The sequence below is a fragment of the Sminthopsis crassicaudata genome, chromosome 1 (assembly GCF_048593235.1).
Source record: "Sminthopsis crassicaudata isolate SCR6 chromosome 1, ASM4859323v1, whole genome shotgun sequence".
NCBI classification, from domain to species: domain Eukaryota; kingdom Metazoa; phylum Chordata; class Mammalia; order Dasyuromorphia; family Dasyuridae; genus Sminthopsis; species Sminthopsis crassicaudata.
Window position 1 is genome coordinate 663,794,165 of NC_133617.1, and position 20,247 is coordinate 663,814,411.

General features: G+C 35.7%; 1 protein-coding gene across 4 annotated transcripts in view; it reads right to left on the minus strand.

Moving 5' to 3' along the window:
• The window catches only part of KLHL18 (kelch like family member 18), a 77,926-nt gene that overhangs the window by 45,240 nt on the left and 12,439 nt on the right, over window positions 1–20,247 (minus strand). Inside the window, exon 2 of one of the 4 annotated variants that reach the window (XM_074311489.1) lies at window positions 2,180–2,402. The exons of 2 other annotated variants lie outside the window; for them this stretch is intronic. In XM_074311489.1, the coding sequence (XP_074167590.1) occupies window positions 2,180–2,242 (63 nt within the window). In that variant the 5' untranslated portion in view covers window positions 2,243–2,402. Of the gene's footprint in view, window positions 1–2,179; window positions 2,403–17,161; window positions 17,967–20,247 lie in introns of those variants that run through there. One more of the 4 variants, XM_074311575.1, reaches the window with a different exon arrangement.

The window sequence follows — 20,247 nt, forward strand, 5'->3', positions numbered from 1 at the left end:
ACATCCCTACTTAACATCTGTAATAATACCTCAAATATGGAACAACAAAGAATATTTGACATCAAGTCAGAAGGTTGGATTATCACCATTACCACTGCTACTTTCCACTAGTCACCGGCCCTTAGCAAAGTCATTTTCCTCTCTAAGTCTCCATTTGCTTATCAAATAGATCACAATGATGTTTGTCCTGCCTGCTTCTTAAGGAGAATTATGAAGAAAAAGATTTTAAAATAATAAATCATTACATAAACCTGAGCTCTTATTATCTGGCCCCTACAGCAAGATTGGGAGATAGGCAGATTGCTGGCATGAACTGCATTCTATGGATCAGGAAACTGAGGCTTAGGGAGATGAAATGCACAATCACTAAGATTAAGGTCATCAAATTTGGAAAAAAGAGACTACTCTTGCCCAAGACTTCTAAAATACTGGGCTGTGTCCAGAAAGAGGATTTTGCTTTTTTTTTCTTTTTCATTTTTTTCCCTTTTTGATCTGATTTCTCCTGTGCAGCATGCTAAATGTATTTATAAGTATTCATCTATTCATGCTAAATGTAAAAATATGTTTAGAAGAACTACACGTTTAACCTATATCAGATTACTTGTTGTCTAGGGGATGGGGAGGAAGATGAGGGAGAAAAATTTGGAACACAAGGGAGGATGAAATGTTGAAAACTATCTTTGCATGTATTTTGAAAGTAAAAGTTATTATCAAAATAATAAAGAAAAAAAAAAAAAAAACCAAAAAAACCTGGGGTGATAACAACAACAAAAAAAAATTTAAGTGACAGGGAAATTTCTCTTAAGTGGGTTATCAGGAACCCTCTGCCAGTCATACTGGGCTGTCCTCTTTGGTATTTCCTAACTTTCCTGCTGTACTAATATGAACCTTCAACATTTTCAGAATTAGAAAGAGGGAGCATCTCAAAAGAGTCCAACTGTGGGATAAATTACTGTCTTAAATGAAATGATTTTCATTATTTACAGCCAAACAATCTCGGTTGGCAGAGAAGGCATTTTTTATTCAGGCTATAAATGGCACTCTAATCAGCCTTACCACCTCCATTTGTCTTTTTATTCTTCACAATAGGTTACACAATGCTTCTCTCTCTCCTCCCCCTTCTCTGTTCTTCAATTAGCTTTGGAGAACAATGAAGCCTTCTCAGAACAGAAATGTTAGAGGTGGGGTTACATAGAGATGTCTTTTGTCTACAGGAAACTGTAATACTGGATAGCCAATATTTTAGGATAAGCTGATCTCAGGATTAGAACTGAAAGAAAAGCCTGATATGAGAATGATCTGGTAGGTAGCCAGATTTGACTTCCATAAAGAATTTTTAGATTATATTTCCCAGAGTTCTTCATAAAGTAGTCTACCTTAACTTTATTTCTAGTATACTGAAACAGCTCAAGCTGAAATCCACTGTAATTTCCTTAATAATGGGAATATGGATGGATATGTGTGATTTATTTGATGAGGAAAACCCTTCTACCAATGTAGGTCATCACTTTATTTGTAATTGACCGTCTTAAAAAATTGTCTAGCCCATTGACAAATTAAGTGACTTGTCCAGGATAACCAAACTAGTATGTATCAGAGGCAGAACCTGAATTCAGGTCTTCCTGATTCTGTGGCCAGCTCTCTAAGGAAATTAATTCAATGTAATTTGACTGAATAATGTGACTGTTAAAGCTTGGTGAGTACATACCACTGTCCTTGGTGCTGCTAGTTTAAGTAAAATAATTTTTTTCTATCTTCAATTTAAAAGAAAAACATAATAATATAAAGAGAATTATAGAGGTATAAACAAAGTACAATGTGAATTCCAAGGGGGGAAAGATTTTTATTGACAATAGAGATCGAGGAAGACTTCAGAGAGGAGAATGTACTTTAATTGAAGATTCCTAAATTGCTAAAACTAAAGTTTAGTTCAATTTCCCATTCATTTAGTGAGCACCTATTATATGCAAAAGGCATTGTGTTTAGCACTAAAATACAAAAACAGAAACAAAATAGTCCCTATCATCAAAAAGCTCATATTTTATGGTAGACTTAGCAGATCTAAAAATGCTTCATATAATAAGTTCCAAAGTTGATTATTTAAACTTCATTTAGTTATTTATTCATAAAAATTTTGGCGCTGGTGATGACTATTCTGTTCAAATAGAATCAGATATACCTTATTGTTCATTGTGATCCCATTTGGGGTTTTCTTGACAGAGATACTAGAGCAGTTTGCCATTTCCTTCTCAAATCATTTTATAGATGAGGAAACTGAGACAAACAGGGTTAAATGACTTGCTTAGGGTTCCAAATTAGTAGGTGCCTGAGACCATATTTGAACTCAAGGCCTCATGACTTCATGACTCCAGGTCCAGTACTCTATCCACTGAGCCACCCACCTGCAACATACAGCACAGAAAGCATCAAACTTAAAGTGTTAAAACAGCACCATTTTCTCCCTTCTTCATCCACTCCCTTTTCCCTGCTTTCCCTATCACAATGAGTAATGCCTTGATATCACCCACTCCCCAATTAAGAAATCTCAGTTACTCCCAACTTCCTCTGACATTTGGCTCACTATCAAATTTTGTCCCCTTTCCTTTCTGAACATCTCTGTCACCTTTTGAATGTCAGTCGGCTCCTCTCCTCTATAACCTCAATTTCAGTACCTTGTTGTTTCTCCCTCCTTCTCAAAGAGGAACAAGACATCAGGAAGCTGATGCTGTGACATGCAGGTAATTTGGACTGAAGTAAGGGAGGGCTGGGCAAGGGTATCTGCTTCACTTTTTCTTTTTATCTGGGTCCAGTGGCCAGAGAGAGATTAGGATGGCTGGAGATTGGGCTGGATGCATTGGAGAAACCCTGGCCTTTTAAGCTTAGATCTTTTAACAGTTTGATTGAGGCAAGATCCAATCAGAGTTAAGGCTAGGTAAGAAATAAAGCAGAGAATGGCCTCTAATATGTAGGTCACAGAGTTCACTATATTTAATAACTAGTTTAATATGCCAAGTTTTCAAATCTATTATTTTGCTATGCAAGTATGTATAGGGGGACAAAGTATAAAAATAAGGGGAAGAATCAGGATATTCTCAATAATTCTCACAAGAGATGTGACAAGCTATCACAAGGTTGCTCAGAAATTCTGGGATGAATTCAAGGAGAAGGAAATGACCTGGAGGGGAAAAAATGGCCCATGGCATTAAACCCAAGAATGTTGCAACATCCAAAGCCTTAAGGCTGACAAAGGACTTTCCTTCTTAGTAATCCAGTAAGGAAGGGAAGTTTTGCAGAAAGGAACTAAAATTGAAGACCAGTAACTTTGCCCATTATTGCCCTGCTAGTAAGTGGCAACATTAGGATTTTAAATCAAGCCCCTTCATTCCAAATCCAGCTATCTTTCCACTGTACCACATTGTCTCTCTTAGGGTGGCAACTCTATGCCTGAAAAATTCTCAAAAAGGCAGTTATCTATTTGGTCCAATCCGTTTTAAATATAGCTCTATCTAAGTCAGCCAACACAGATAATTGTTTATCCTATTTATAAACATTTACAAGGATAGATATCTCATGGTACGTATTATAATACTCAATTACTTATAATCAAAAAGGTCTTTAGATGAAACCACTGCAACTTTCATGCAATTTAAGTTCAATTCCTATTTTTCTTGGTAGTGAGAGAAAACAATTATTTTTAATCCTCTGTGTACAATATCTTCATTGAAAACACTATACCTCCTTTAATCTTTCCTCTTAAGACCAGAAATATATTGAAAATTAAACTATAAAGTCAGTCCTAGAATCCTCTCAAAAATTTTAAAGCAGTGTTCATTATTGGATCAATTCACAGAATCACAGATTTAGAGGTAGAAGGGATCCTGGAGGCCAACTGGCCCAAATGCCTGATTTTATAAGAGGCCTAAAAAAACAGGAACCTAGGGCCCATAGGTTAATGACTGGTGTAGATCATACAAGTCACAACTGGGAAAGCAAGGATTCAAACTTCATCCAGATCATCTTCCAGAACTCTACCACATGTACTTGCCAAGAAAAATTTTCTAGTCTGTGCAAATGACTCCCTAGACTCAGACGTGAGCTGCTGGTTTAGCATAAACCAAGCTTTAAAAACTAAGGCATACTCAAACTTTTCCTCTTAATTTCTGAAAAACCTTTAAAGCCAGTCAATGCATTATACCTGCTTTGTAACTGCTAAGCAGAGTGAAGCCTTATGCAAAGTTACCTGTCTGGAAAAAAAACTATTAAGACAAATGCTCAAATGTTACCTCTGCTGAACTCTTACATCTCAGATGTAAGATTATATAAACTACATAAGATGTAAGTTATATAAACCCCCAGATTTTCACCTTTCCTGAAATCAAATATAAGAAACAATTCTTCACTTTTACACAAAGAGAGTTAAAGAGAACTGCTGGGGAAAAATGCCATTATTAAGTAGATCTGGCTACTTCAAGTTTATATTTCTCAATTACAAAACTATACCTAACATTCATCTCTCACTGAAGAAATTCCAAACTTTCTCATAAATCCTGAAATTCCTGAAGATCTTCTCTTTTTCCTCCTCAACCTTTTTTTTTACCTCCTGCACGAATCTATACTAAAGCACACCCAAACAAGCCCATAAAGACACAGTCCTTTAGGAATAGCAAAGCTTATAGCTCAGAATCCTCTGCCATTATCCTGTAAAGAGGGGGCCTGGCAACCCAAGAATCAGAAAGGAAAGTTCTTAATCAAAGTCTTTGACTAAATCAAATGGTTCAGTCTCAGAGAAATTGATGCCATTTTGTCCATGGAAATGATACTATTATTTGCTTTGTCACTGCACCCTAAGGCCCATGGTACTTTTCCATTTGTGGATGAGACCTTCTTTATGAGTTGTCTTCTCAATTACAATATGAGATCCCTGAGAGAGAGATTATCTTACTTTACAATTTGTATCCTCAGTATTTAACACATGCTTAGCAAATGCTTCCTTCCTTCCTTCCTTTTTTGAAAGCCTCCCCTCCTACAGCTCTTCAATCTCATTTCTTCTACAATCCCTCGTCAGTACTTCCCCCCTCGATTTCCTCACTATTATCAAGTTCCAAGATCCCATTTCCCTGATTCTTTCCTGGCTTTTTTTCCTCTCACCTACCTGAAAGCTTTTTTCCTAAAGTCCCCTACTTATCTTTGTCTACATTCAATCATTCTAGAAGCTTGTCCATTTCCACTTTAACTCTTGACTGATGACTTTCAAATGAGCATCTCTACCCCTGACAATGTTGGGAATGACCTCTACTATCTTAATAAAATGAAGCAGTGGCATTGGAATTGCTACATTTGTACTGCCATGAGCAGCATAAGCAAGTAAAAAAGGCAATCAAGAAAAAAAAAAAATGTAGGAGTCCATACCTTTCTCTCATTTAAACTCAGCCAAAGCTACAACTTCCTTTCAGATTCAACTCAATGCCTAAATTCTAGAAAAACATTATCAACCTAACAATATACCTTGGTTGACCTTTCCTTTTTTTCCTCCTGTGCCTGACTGAAATAGAACTTTTCTAAAGTTGTTCCAAAGTATCTTCTGCTGGAAGTTTGTTACACTTCAAATAGTTGTGAGTTCTTTCACTAAAAAATCAATTCACAGGCTTGATTTGGTGCTGATCTGAGGGAAGCCAGGAAAGGCTCAGACAAAGATATGTCTACGTTCCACCATCTTGGATCTGCCCCTTCCTAAAGTATGGTCCATGGGATTTCCCTGCCAGAGATCTGGAGTAATTTGCTATTTTCTTCTCCAGTGGATTGAAGCAAATACATTAAGTGACTTGCCCAGGCTTACACAGCTAGTAAGTATAGGAGGCTGTATTTGCACTCAAATCTTCTTATCTCTAGGCCAGCATCCTATCCCCTGAGCCATCTAGCCTTTCCAATGTATGCATTGCACATAGATACCTAATAAATATTTGTCTGTTCCTTTACCATGTACGCTTAGCACACATGTTCTTGGCGGGGGGGAGGGGGGGAACCATCAAAATAGATAAAATCTTTAGTTAATTCAATTAGAAAAAGGAAAGAAAATCAAATTGTTAGTATCAAAAATAAAAAAGGGTGAACTTTCCATCAATGAAGAGGAAATCAGAGCAATATTTAGGAGCTATTTTGCCTAACTGTATGCCAATAAAAACAATAATCTAAATGAAATAGATGAAAACTTATAAAAATATTGATTGCCCAGATTAACAGAAGAGAAAATAAATTATTTAAATAGTCCCATTTTACAAAAAGAAATTTAAAAAGCTATTAATCAACTCCCTAAGAAAAAATCTCTAGGGCCAAATGGATGTGAATTTAAATATATATATATTTAATAAATATTATTAATATAATTAATATTATAATTACTAATATAATTAAATAAAATAAAATCATATATAAATATATGTAAATGCAAATATATATTATATATGTTAAATATAATATATTATAATGTAATATATTAATATATAATAATATAATCTTGTATTTATTTACAAGATATATACATGGGTAATTTTTCAGCATTGACCCTTGCAATACCTTCTGTTCCAACCTTTCCCCTCCTTCCCCCTCCCCCCTCTTCCAAATGGCAAGTAGACCAATACATATTAAATATGTTAAAGTATATGTTAACTACAATATATGTATACATATCCATAGTTATTTAGCTGCACAAGAAGAATCAGACTTTGAAATAATGTAAAATTAAATGTAAAATTAATCAAAAATGCAAGTGGGCAAAAACAGAAGGATTGGAAATGCTATGTAGTGGTTCACACTCATTATGTATGTGAATTCTACCAAACATTTAAAGAACAATTAATTCAAATACTATGCAACTATTGGAAAAATAGGGAAAGAAGGAGTCTTACCAAGTTCCTTTTATGATATAGATATGGTGCTGATACCTAAACTAGATAGGGTCAAAACAAAGAAAGAAAATTACAGACCAATTTCCCTAATGAATATTGATGCAAAAATCTTAAATATTAGCAAAGAGATTACAGCAAGTTATCATCAGAATAATACACCATGACCAAGTAGATTTATATCAAGAATGCAGGGCTGGTGCAATATTAGGAAAACTATTAGCAAAATTCACTATATCAATAACCAAACTAACAAATAATATGATTATCTCAATAAATGTAGAAAAAGCATTTGACAAAACCCAACACCTCCTATTAAAAACACTAAAGAGTACAGGAATAAATGGAGTTTTCTTTAAAATGATCAATAGCATCTATTTAAAACCATCAACAAGCATCATATGTAATGGGGATAAAGTAGAACCATTCCCAATAAGATCAGGGGTGAAAAAAGATGACCCACTATCACTATTACTATTCAATACTGTATTAGAAATGTTACCTTTAGCAATAAGAGAAGAAAAAGAAATCAAAAGAATTAAGAGTAGGTAATGAATGAGGAAACCAAATTATCACTCTTTGCAGATGATATGATGGTATGATGGTAGGAATCCTATAGAATCCATTAAAAAACTACTAAAATAATTCAAAACTTTAGCAAAGTTGCAGGATACAAAATAAATCATCAACATTTCTATATGTTATCAACAAAGTATAGCAAGCAAAAGATACAAAAGGAAATTCCATTTAAAATAATTGTAAATATAAAAATAGTTCAGAGTCTACTTGGCAAGGCAAGTCAGGAACTATATGAACATAATTATATATTTCCACACAAAGTCAGATGTAATCAATTGGAAGAATATCAAGTACTCATGAGTAGGCTGAGCTAATATAATAAAAATGACAATTCTACCTCAATTAATCTACTTATTCAGTGCCATACCAATCAAACTACCAAGAAATGATTTTACACAGTTAGAAAAAATAATAACAAAGTTCACCTGGAAGAACAAAAGATCAAGAATTTCAAGGGAATTTAAAAAATGCAAATGAAGGTGGCCTAACAATACCAGATCCAAAACTTTATCATAAAGCTGCACTCATCAAAACCATTTAGAACTGATTAAGAAACAGTTAATCACTGGAATGGATTAGGTTCACAGGACAAAATAATCAATGACTATAATAATGTAGTGCTTGATAAACCTTGATAACCCTGAAATAAGAATTCACTCTTTGTTGATTCTTTTTGTATAGTAAAATAACTGTATGGACATGTATACATATATTGTATTTAACGTATACTTTAACATATTTAACATGTATTGATCAACCTGCCATCTAGGGGAAGGAGAGGAAAAATTAGAACAAAAGGTTTTGTAATTGTCAATGTTGAAAAATTACCCATGCATATAACTTGTAAATAAAAAGCATATATATAATAATTAAAAAAAAATTCACTCTGACAAAAATTGCTGGGAAAATTGGAAATTGGGATGGTAGAAACTAGGCATTGACGCACAACCAACCCTTATACCAAGATAAGGTTGAAATGAGTTAATTATCTAAACATAAAGAGTGATACCATAAGTAAATTAAACAAAGGAGAGTCTACCTCTCAGATCTGTGGAGAAGGAAGGGATTTGTGGCCAAAGATAAACTAGAGTATATTATGGAATACAAAATGGATAATTTTGATTAAATTAAATTAAAAGGTTTTTTATACAAAAAACCCAATGCAGATAAGATTAGAAGGGAAGCAATAAATTGGGGGAAAGTTTTCATATTCAAGGGTTCTGATAAAGGCCTCATTTTTAAAATATATCGAGAATGGACTTAAATTTATAAAAATTCAAGCCATTCTCCACTTGATAAATGGGCAAAGGATATGAACAGACAATTTTCAAATGAAAAAAATTAAAATCATTTCCAGTCACATGAAAAATGCTCTAAATCACTATTAATTAGAGAAATGAAAATTAAGACAACTCTGAGGTACCAATACATACCTCTCAGATTGACTAAAATGACAGAAAAAGATAATGATGAATGTTGGAGGGGATGTAAGAAAACTGGGACACTAAAACATTGTTGGTGGAGTTGTGAACTGATCCAACCATTCTGGAGAGCAATGCCAAAGGCTATCAAACTGTGTACACCTTCTGATCCAGAAGTGTCTCTACTGAGTCTGTGCCCCAAAGTGATCATAAAAAAGTGAAAAGGACCTACATGTACAAAAACGTTTGTAGCAGCCCTTTGTTTCGTAGCAAGGAACTAGAAACTTAGTGGATGCCTATCAGCTGGAGAATGACTGAATAAGTTACGGTATATGAATGTAATGGAATATTATTATTCTATAAGAAATGATTAGCAGGATGACTTCAAAGAGGCCTGGAGATACTTACATGAATTGATATTAAGTGAAGTGAGCAGAACCAGGAGAACACTGTACAAAGCAACAACAAGATTATACAATGGTCAATTCTGACAGATGTGGCTTTTTTCAACAGTGAGATGATTCAGGTCAGTTCCAATGGTCTTGTGATGAAGAGAGCCATCTGCACCCAGAGAGATGACTATGGGGATGAAGTATGGATCACAACATAGTATTTTTACTTTTTTTGTTGTTGTTTGCTTGCACTTAGTTTTCTTTCACATTTTTTTTTCCTTTTTGATTTGATTTTTCTTGTGCAGCATAACTATGGAAATATGTATAGAAGAATTACACATGTTTAACACATAATGTATTATTTACCATCTAGGGAAGGGAGTTGGAGGAAGGGAAGGAGAAAAAATTTGGAACATAAGGCTTTGCAAGGGTGAATGTTGAAAACTAACTATGCCTATATTTTGAAAATAAAAAGCTTTAAAAAAATCAAGAAAGGAAGAAAGAAAACTCCATAGACAATATTAGCACACTATAGTCCACAGGATCATGAAAAGTCAGACACAACTGAAGACTGAACAACAAATGTGCAATGAATAAAGCTAACTGAAGGAACTGACTCAGACATAGAAAATTCTCTGAAAACAATGAGCTGCTTGAAACTGAAACTTAAGTTAAAGGGCTAAAAAAAAAAGTAGGTCAGCATCTTTTAGAAGGAATGGGAAAATAATTCAAAAGGAAACACAGGAAATGCAATGGCAACACAAGATATTTTCATGGCTAAGCATCAACATCCCTGCATAAGAGTCATTACCACCAGTGGAAGAAATAAAAAAATAACTAAGTGTGGAGACCAAAACTTACATTTGCCCTTGCCAGGAAAACAAATGACTCCTAAGCCAATATGACTGGCAACTGACAGAGCAGCTTAGCTCTTCTTCCATAAGCAACTGCTCTGGCACCCAGCATTGGGAAATCAGCTCTGCTTCAACTGATGCTCACACTCAGCAAGGATTTTTGAAAGCAGGACAAGGAGGACAATTTCACTTGAGTGGAACCTAATCATTGCTCTTTCCTGGTGTGCCATTGCTAGAAACACATTTGCTTATCCTGGGCTCTGCTTCTAGTCACTCCCCCTCCCAAGCCTGCTCTTAGTTTCAATCTCTGCTTCAACTACTTGTTCCCTAAAACAGCCATTGGTTTCTTGCCTGTGTCTTGGTTTATGTTACATTTCCTCTATCTGTGATGGTGTTTGCCCCAAAGCTCCACCTATCTGATTCCTCCTCATCCAAAAGGCCCAGTTTCAAATATCATCTCTTCCATGATGTTAGCTTGCTGCCCTCTATTCCAGTTGTTTTCATATCTAAGTTTGACTGTCTTGTTGTCATGCAGTTGTTTCAGCTGTGTCCACCTCTTCGTGATCTCAACTGGCAAAAATCCTGGGGTGATCTGCCATTTCCTTCTCCAGTTCCTTTTACAGATGAGAAAATTGAGGTGACTTGCCCAGGATCTCACCATCAGTAAATCTCTGAGGCCAGAACTTGAATTCAGACTTGAAGATGACTGACTCTAGCCTCAGCACTCTATCCACATCCATCCAGCACTGTACCAGCCAGCTGCCCCCACTTCCATTGATAGGTTACCTCTGCCCACACTGCGGCAAGCTCTGTGATAGCAAGGATGTGTATTGGACTCATTTTTGGATCTCCCATTGCACTCTGCAGCATCACAAACATAAACAGATTCTTGATAAATATGCTGACATCACCTACACTATCTCTATTCTCTGCTATCCCTTTTTTGTTGCCATGGAACAATGGCCCTATCTCTTGAACTTCTGGTACCTTCAAACTATGCTGGTCTTGAACTTGCAATTGATAGGCAAAGGAAATTTGCCCAGAACTGCCAGAAGGCAGGTTCAGCAAATGCGCCCGCTTCATGTGCCTTGAGGCTGACTGTAAGAGTCTGTTTAATAGCCTGATCTGGTAGTAACAGCACTAGATTGAGAGGGAAATGGTACCTGAGTTTGAGTCCGAGCTTTGCAAGTTGTCAACTGTGGACCTTAATTCTCTGAACCTCACTACTTTAGTATAATGGGAATGTTTTTTCCATCACTCATTTCACAAAGTTGTTATAGGGGGTACTGGCTAAGTCCTGAAGTGACAGGAATGTGAGCCAATATCACCATCATTGCATTTAGTAATTTCGTTCAATACAACAAATCCTTTTAACCAACTACACCATGCAAATGATAAGCAAAAGTTGAAAGAAGCAGCAGGCATTCTGGTAGCCTGGGGATGTGACATCTTGAGAAGAGGGACTGTTGGTTTTCTCCCTCTTATTACCAGTTGCACATGCATGTCACAGTCAGTACTAATATGATGAAAGCTTGCTTGACTGACTGCCCTGAATCACCACTGAAAACTGATACTTATTTCAACTATTGTCCTGTTAAAAAAAACTGCTGCACTATGATATTTTCCCAAGAATTGGAGTTCAAGTTTTGTCCTGCTTGGCTGAGTGATCTCCACTTCTTTTTAATCCAGTCTCTGGTATGTTCCTTAACATGACACCCAAGGAGGCATTAAACTGGGAAGACATTTTTACAGTTAAAGATTCTGATAAAGGCCTCATTTCCAAAATATATAGAGAACTGACTCTAATCTATAAGAAATCAAGCCATTCTCCAATTGATAAATAGTCAAAGGATATGAACAATTTTCAGATGAAGAAATTGAAATTATTTCTACTCATATGAAAGAGTGTTCCAAATCATTATTGATCAGAGAAATGCAAATTAAGACAACTCTGAGATACCACTACATACCTGTCAGATTGGCTAAGTTGTCAGGAAAAAATAGTGACTAATGTTGGAGGGGATGTGGGAAAACTGGGACACTGATACATTATTGGTGGAATTGTGAACACACCAGCCATTCTGGAGAGCAATTTGGAATTATGCCCAAAAAGTTATCAAACTGTGCATATCCTTTGATCCAGCAGTGTTACTACTGGGCTTATATCCCAAAGAGATCTTAAAGAAGGGAAAGGGACCTGTATGTGCAAAATGTTTGTGGCATCCTTCTTTGTAGTGGCCAGAAACTGGAAATTGAGTGGATGCCCATCAGCTGGAGAATGGTTGGGTAAATTGTGGTATATCAATGTTATGGAATATTATTGTTCTATAAGAAATGACCAGTGAGATGATTTCAGAGAGGCCTGGAGAGACTTACATGAACTGATGCTGAGTGAAATGAGAAGAACTAGGAGATCATTATACACTTCAATAACAACACTGTATGAGGATGTATTCTGATGGAAGTGGATATCTTAGACAAAGAGAAGATCTAATTCAGTTCCAATTGATCAATGATGGACAGAATCAGCTATACCCAGAGAAGGAACACTGGGAAATGAATGTGGACTACTTGCATTTTTGTTTTCCTTCCCAGGTTATTTTTACCTTCTGAATCCAATTTTTCTTGTGCAACCAAAAAACTGTACAATCTGCACACATAAATTGTATCTAAGATATACTTTAACATGTTTAACATGAATGGGATTGCCTGCTACCTAGGGGAGGGGGTGGAGGGAAGGAAGGGAAAAGCTGGAACAGAAATGAATGCAAGGGACAATGTTGCAAAAATTACCCATGCAGGGATAGTCCACCTCTCAGACTTGTGGAGGAGGAAGGAGTTTGTGTCCAAGGGAGAACTAGAGACCATTATTGATCACAAAATAGAACATTTTGATTACACCAAATTAAAAAGTTTCTGCACAAGCAAAACTAATGCAAACAAGATTAGAAGGGAAGTAACAAATTGGGAAAACATTTTTACAGTTAAAGGTTCTGATAAAGGCCTCATCTCCAAAATATACAGAGAAGTGACTTTAATTTATAAGAAATTAAGCCATTCTCCAATTGATAAATGGTCAAAGGATATGAACAGACAATTTTCAGATGATGAAATTGAAACTATTTCCACTCATATGAAAGTGTTCCAAATCACTATTGATCAGAGAAATGCAAATTAAGACAACTCTGAGATATCATTACACACCTGTCAGATTGGCTAAGATGACAGGAACAAATAATGATGAATGTTGGAGGGGATGTGGGAAAATTGGGACACTAATACATTGTTGGTGGAGTTGTGAAAGAATCCAACCATTCTGGAGAGCAATCTGGAATTATGCCCAAAAAGTTATCAAAATGTGCATACCCTTTGACCCAGCAGTGCTGCTATTGGGCTTATATCCCAAGGAAATACTAAAGAAGGGAAAGGGACCTGTATGTGCCAAAATGTTTGTGGCAGCCCTTTTCATAGTAGCTAGAAACTGGAAAATGAATGGATGTCCATCAATTGGAGAATGGTTGGGTAAATTATGGTATATGAATATTATGGAATATTATTGTTCTGTAAGAAATGACCAACAGGAGGAATACAGAGAGGCTTGGAGAGATTTACATCAACTGATGCTGAGTGAAACGAGCAGAACTAGGGGATCATTATACACTTCAACAATGATACTGTATGAGGATGTATTCTGATGGAAGTGGATATCTTCAACATAGAGAAGAGCTAATCCAATTCCAATTGATCAATGATGGACAGAATCAGCTACATCCAGAAAAGAAACACTGGGAAATGAGTATAAACTGTGAGCACTGTTTTGTTTTGTTTTGTTTTTCTTCCCAGATTATTTTTAGCTTCTGAATACAATTCTTCCTTTGCAACAACAACAACAACAAAATTCGGTTCTGCACATATATACTGTACCTAGGACATACTATAAAATATTTAATATGTATGGGAATGCTTGCCTTCTAGGGGAGGGGGTGGAGGGAAGGAGGGGAAAAATTTGGAACAGAAGGGAGTACAACGGATAATGTTGTTAAAAAAAAAATTACCTATGAATATCTACTGTCAAAGAAAATGTTATAATTATATAAATTAATAAAAAAAAATTTTTTAAATTACCCATGCATATGTTCTGTCAATAAAAAGCTATAAAAAAAAAAAAAAATGACACCCAAGGGTGAACTGTCAAAACAATCATAACAGAGAACCCTGAGCTAAGGAAAGACTGATGCCTTCTGAAAGAGGGCATATTCTAGTACATTAGCTGAAGAGATTAAGCATATAGTATACACAAAGCCCTGGATACTTGGATTGAGGAATGACAATATTAACAGAAACACAATTTTGATATTGCACAATGCTTTTGATCTAAATGGGGAAACAAATTATGCATATAATCAAACATTAAAAAAAAAAAAAAAAAAAAAAACAACAACAACTTATAGAAACTCACCATTCCCTTGTCCCTCCAAAAAAATAAATAAAAATCAGTAGGGCTTCAAAGTGCAGGCTATACAATCTTTAACCAGAATTTTTGAACCAATACTGGTGCAAGCTCATCCAAACCACAGGATATGGTCTTTGAGGGCAAAGTCCACTTCTTATACTTGTACTCTTAAGTATACTAGCATAGGACCAAATGTAAGTTGTTGAATAAATACTTGTTGCACTGAACATAAAAGCTGAAATCCAGGGAACCAAGCCCTAATATGCAGGACTTCATAATTTAATGTTTGCATTTTAGGTGTTCATTGGCATTAAGACTATCCCAGGCCTTCTTTGGGAATATCACTGGGAAGTCTGCCATCAGAGCTAGGACATAAAAACAGCATAGTGCAGGGAACTAAGCAATGGACAAAATCTCAGCAGCACAGGAGTACCATAATGGCTCTAGTTCACACAATCAACATCAATAGAACTTGAAGGGCCCTTTAAAGGGTATTCTAAGCCAACACTCCTTATTTTTATATCACAGAGGTGGCAAGAAGTAGAATTAGGTTAGGCACCTAAAGCCTCTAACTCCAAATCATTGCTCTACTGCCATGTTTTTTTCTGGATGACTAAAAAATAACCACTAGTCCCAATGAAGAGGGAGAAGAATACCTGCTACAATAAACGATGGCAACCAGTTAATCAGCTTTTATGAAGAAAATTTCAGATTTTAAAATGTCAGCAAACATTTGCAGTAGCATTATAAATATACTTTTCCATCATGATATTTTGATAAATTCTAGTTACCATCTATGTGAGGAGCAGATCCATAAAGCACTTGCCCTCTTATGCTGTGGTTCCCAATATACTCACCATTTTAAGCAGATGAACAGAAAATCATCTATCTCCTTCCCCTATCCTTTTACTACACTTTAGAAAAGAAATAGAATAAAATCTAAAAGCATCGTTGTGTTTGAAGGTGGAGATGGAATGAATTAAAGATGCTCCCAGAAATCACAGTTTTATGCTATAGGGTGTAATCAATCTGTGAAGTGACGATTTCTAAGTGAGTTTAAAAGCATGAGAACAAGAGCACAATTATGGCAGTGGCAATAGTACTGACCTTGGAAAAGATCTAGGTCTGAGTCTCAGAACTATAGGAAAACTATGTGACCTTCAACAAGTCATGCAAACTCCTAAAACCTTGATTTCCTAATTTATAAAGTGAAATGGCTGGATTAATGATTCCCAAGATAACTTTCAGCTCTGACCTTCTGTGATCTAGGGAACTATTGATTTCCCTGGGGAATCAAAGATCAGAATCACAGATATTTCAAAGGGCAAAAGTGACCTAGTTATATATCAGCCTGGCAACAGATAAACTAAATGCAATTCAGGTCATCTTTTAGAAGTTCCAGAAGTGAAATGAAAAAACATTTATTAAGCATTTACTATATGGGAACCACTATATCAAGTGTTGTTTGTTCTTCATTCTTGAAGAAGGCCATGACATCAGAAATGTGATGTCATGACATGCAAGTTAATTAGATTTAAGTAAGGAAGGGCTAGGCAAGGTCATCTGCTTCATTTTCCCCTCCAAAGCCATCCAGATCCAATGGTAAGATATAGATCAAGAGGAATAGAGATGACCTTGGATGAAGTGGGAGACCTTTTTAAGTTAAGGTCTTCAATAAGACCAATAGATCTCATTTTGGCTGAGGCCACACCCATTCAGTGATTAAGGCTAGGTAGCAATTGATGCAAAGAATATTATTTATTTAGATTTTTTTTTGGACTAGAAAATATTAATAGAAAAATGGAAATAGTCCATGCTTTCAAAGAACTCACACTTTAATTAAAGGAGACAGAAATATACAACAAATGGGGGAAAATGGAAAGTTCCAAAAATTCTAAGAGTGTAGAGATTGGGAGGATGGTAAGGTCCAGGACTCCCTGGGTTATATAAATATGTCAAATTACACTACTAAGGAACCAAAGAAAAGAAGACCTCTGCATCATAAGGAATAGAAATAACGATTCCCATTTGGGCAATGTATATACAGTCAAGCAGCAAGAAGGGTTGGCAACTTGACAGTGAGAATTATTTTCAGTATCTTGTAACAGCAAAATGACAAAAGCCTGAACAACAGGTATTCTCTACTTTTATCCAAATAAAATTTCCCTGACATTGTAAGTATATTAAAAACTTTTAAATACTTAGGAATTTTTTTTTTTCTATTTAACTGATTTTTAGTTGAGAGGTTAATCTGTGGATAATTTGATGTTGTGAAAACAGCATTTGTCTTGCATTAAACAAACCTGAGTTCAAGTTCAAACTGTGATAGTTACTACATAGTTATTGCCTGTATGGTCCTGAACAAATCACCTATCTCAGTGAGCCTCTGATTATTCCCTCATTTGCTGAATGGGGATAAGAATACTTGTACCATTGGCCTCAAGAAGTTGTTTTGTGGCAAAGTACTTTATAAATCTTAATGTATCATTCAAAAGGAAGATGAGTTAATTATTCAGTTCTATATCAAAAACCATTCTAAAATGTTAGTAACCTTTCCTACCTTAATTACTGCAGTATATGAAACAAATGAATCTTTCTTCATATGAGCATCTTACAATGCTTCAAGGTCAACATGACAATGGCCATGCAATACTTTACATTTAGAAGATCTAGGGAAATTGAAAGGAGAAAATATTGTTAAGTGCCTAACAAATCATTTGTTGAATGTTGTGGGCTACAAGTGGTCATGTGTTTTAAAATAAATCTCTACTAATTGATTTTCTCCCCTCCCCATAAAATTATGTTTAGAAGAAAAAAAACTGATTACTTTCTTAAGGAATAAGATTTTATGAAATAGAGCTCAAGCATCACAGAATTTCAGAGGAAGTTAAGAGGTCAGTTAACTAATCCGCTCCTTTTATTTTACAGAAGAGGAAATTAAGGTCCAGCAAAGCAAAGTAATAAGTATCATAATTTAAGGAAATGTTATTTTCATGTCATTTCTTAATTTTCTTCCCCAATTATTTCCTGACTCTTCTATATAATTGCACTAGAAGAGCAGTGCAAGGTAGAGAGAAGGGTGACAAGTCTTAGGAAAGCTCTGCATAGAGTTAAACTCTAATGAAATAAAAAGAGGAGGATCCAGGTTCAAACCTAAGCCCTACTACTTCCTTCCTTATCTATATGAACTTGGATAAGGCTTCAGTTTTTTCATCAGTATTTGTAGAGGGCTGGAACTCTGGAAAGATATACTTAAATCAAGGACAGCAGGGTGCTTATAATTAAGCACATACTCAGTGTGATCCATGGGATCTTTAGTTTTTTAGTTAAACATATACTTAATGTGATATAATGATGCAATCACTCTAAGTCCCAGCTAGCTTTCTGGGGGATCTCTGGATAGGCCTTGGTCTTTAGGTGGGGAAGTGTTGAAGGCAGGAGAGCCACCACGAGGCTGGTCAAAGATGGAGTCTGGAGTCTTCTCTGGGTTTGTGACGGAAACTCTCAGTTCCCAGTCCTCTCAGCCCTTAAATTCCTCAGTACGATTACTACAGCAACTGAGCATGTGCCAAGTGTAGAACATTACATCACCATATTATACTAAGTATATGCCAACTAAAGTGATTACATCATCACATTAAGTATATGTTTAACTAGAGAACCATTATCCCAGCAAACAAACTGAGTAGGTGCTTAACTATAAGTACCCTCCTATCCTTGATTCAAGTACATCTTTCCAGAATTCTGGCCCTCTACAAGTATGAAACTGAAAACTCTAGTGAAGACAGACATATTTGCCAGATAAGTAAACAACAATTGGTAGATCACTGTTCAATGATGTCAAATGGACAATCTCAGACTCAACTGGTCCAAAAGGGAATTCTTGATTTTCCCCCAGCCCTTCCTGGTCCCCAACTTAGTTATTGTTGTTGGACTCTCCTGCTCCCCATACCCAGGGTCCCTTATCCAAATGTCATCATCAGTTCTTCACTTATTTCTTCCCTCATTCAATCTGTGGCCAAGGCCTATTGATTTTATCTTTATAAGATCTTTTAAAATCACTTCTTCTTTCTTCTGATTCTGCTACCACTTGGTACAGGACCTCATCACCTCATCAGATTATTATAATAGCTTTCTGGTTGGTTGGCCAGCCACAAGTCTCTCCCCCATCCATTACTTTAGTCCATCCTGAGTTCAGTTGCTGAAGTGGCAGCTAGGTGGCACAATGGTTAGAGTACCAGCCCTGAAATCAGGAAGAGCTGAGTTCAAATTTGACACACTTAACACTTCCTAGCTGTGTGATCCTGGGCAAGTCACTTAACCCCAATTGCCTCAGCAAAAAAAAAAAAAAAAAAAAATCAGTTGCTGGTGATTTTTCCTAAACCATTCAATAAACTCCCTATCATCTCCAAAATCAAATATAAAACCCTCTATTTGGCCTTCATAACCCTTCAAAATCTACCCCCTCCATCTCAGTTTTCAGTTTTCTTACACATGGCACCCCATTCCTCACTCCCCACCTCTGATATACTCTTCGATCCAGTGACATTGGCTTCCTTGCTGTTCTACAAACCACACTCCATCTCACCACTCTAAATATTTTCAACAATAACAGTACTATCCTCAAAATAAGACTCAGTTTTGTTTTGTTTTTTTTTTAACCTGTGCTTAACTCAATGCCCTGAACACAAAAGATCTTCAAGTAATATTTATTGAATTAAACTAGACTGTGATCTACCCACCAATTATTGTAGCATACCTACCTGGGAAAGAACTCATTAAAACCACTAATATTTAGGTCCTTTTTATTTGCACATATACTGCCCAAGGCATGTAATCAAGTCATCCCTCACTTAAAAATACCAATCGTTCTTTCCTTGTAAGAAAAGTTCTTTAAATAAGCAATTAAACATTGGCCTTTTTCTTTTAAAAGTCAACCATCTACTTAACAAAAAAAAAACAAAAAAAAAAACCCTAGCATTATTCCTCAAAATGAGGTTCTGAGGCCTAAAGGGCTACCTCCAGCCTCTACAAATTTCTGGTTGACGTAATGTTTGTTTAATTTATTCAACAATGTTTATTGATGGCTTAATATTTATTCATTAAGTATTCTAAGCACTGTAAGGATTACAGAAATGTTTAGGTCTTTGTCTTCAAAGTACTTATAACCTAACTGGGAAGACAAGTACACAAATAACCATGTGGCAAATGCCATGGGAAAGGTAGAGCTAAGCAAGGTATGCTATAGGAATTCATTAAAGAGATAGAACATTTTAAGCTGTCATCTAGAAAGGCTTTATGGAGGCTATGGGAATTATAATGGACCTTTAAAAAAGTGATTATCAATAAGTAGAACAACAGAATCTTGAAACTTGGAAGAGAACTGAGAGACAGAAATAAAGGGTTCTTAAACCTTTCCATTTTATGAACCCTCTTAAGTAGGCTGATAAATCCAATGAATCCCTTTTTAGGAGAATGAAACCTATATTCACAATGAAAGGAATTTCCAAATTTCAATTAGAGGTTAGTGAAAATAAAAATGTAATTTTTTTCTCCCATCTAAGTTCACAGAGTCTCTGAAAATCAGGAATGATCTGCATAGGATTTCATGAACTCCAGCTTAAAAAACCTTATTTTAGACTAGCT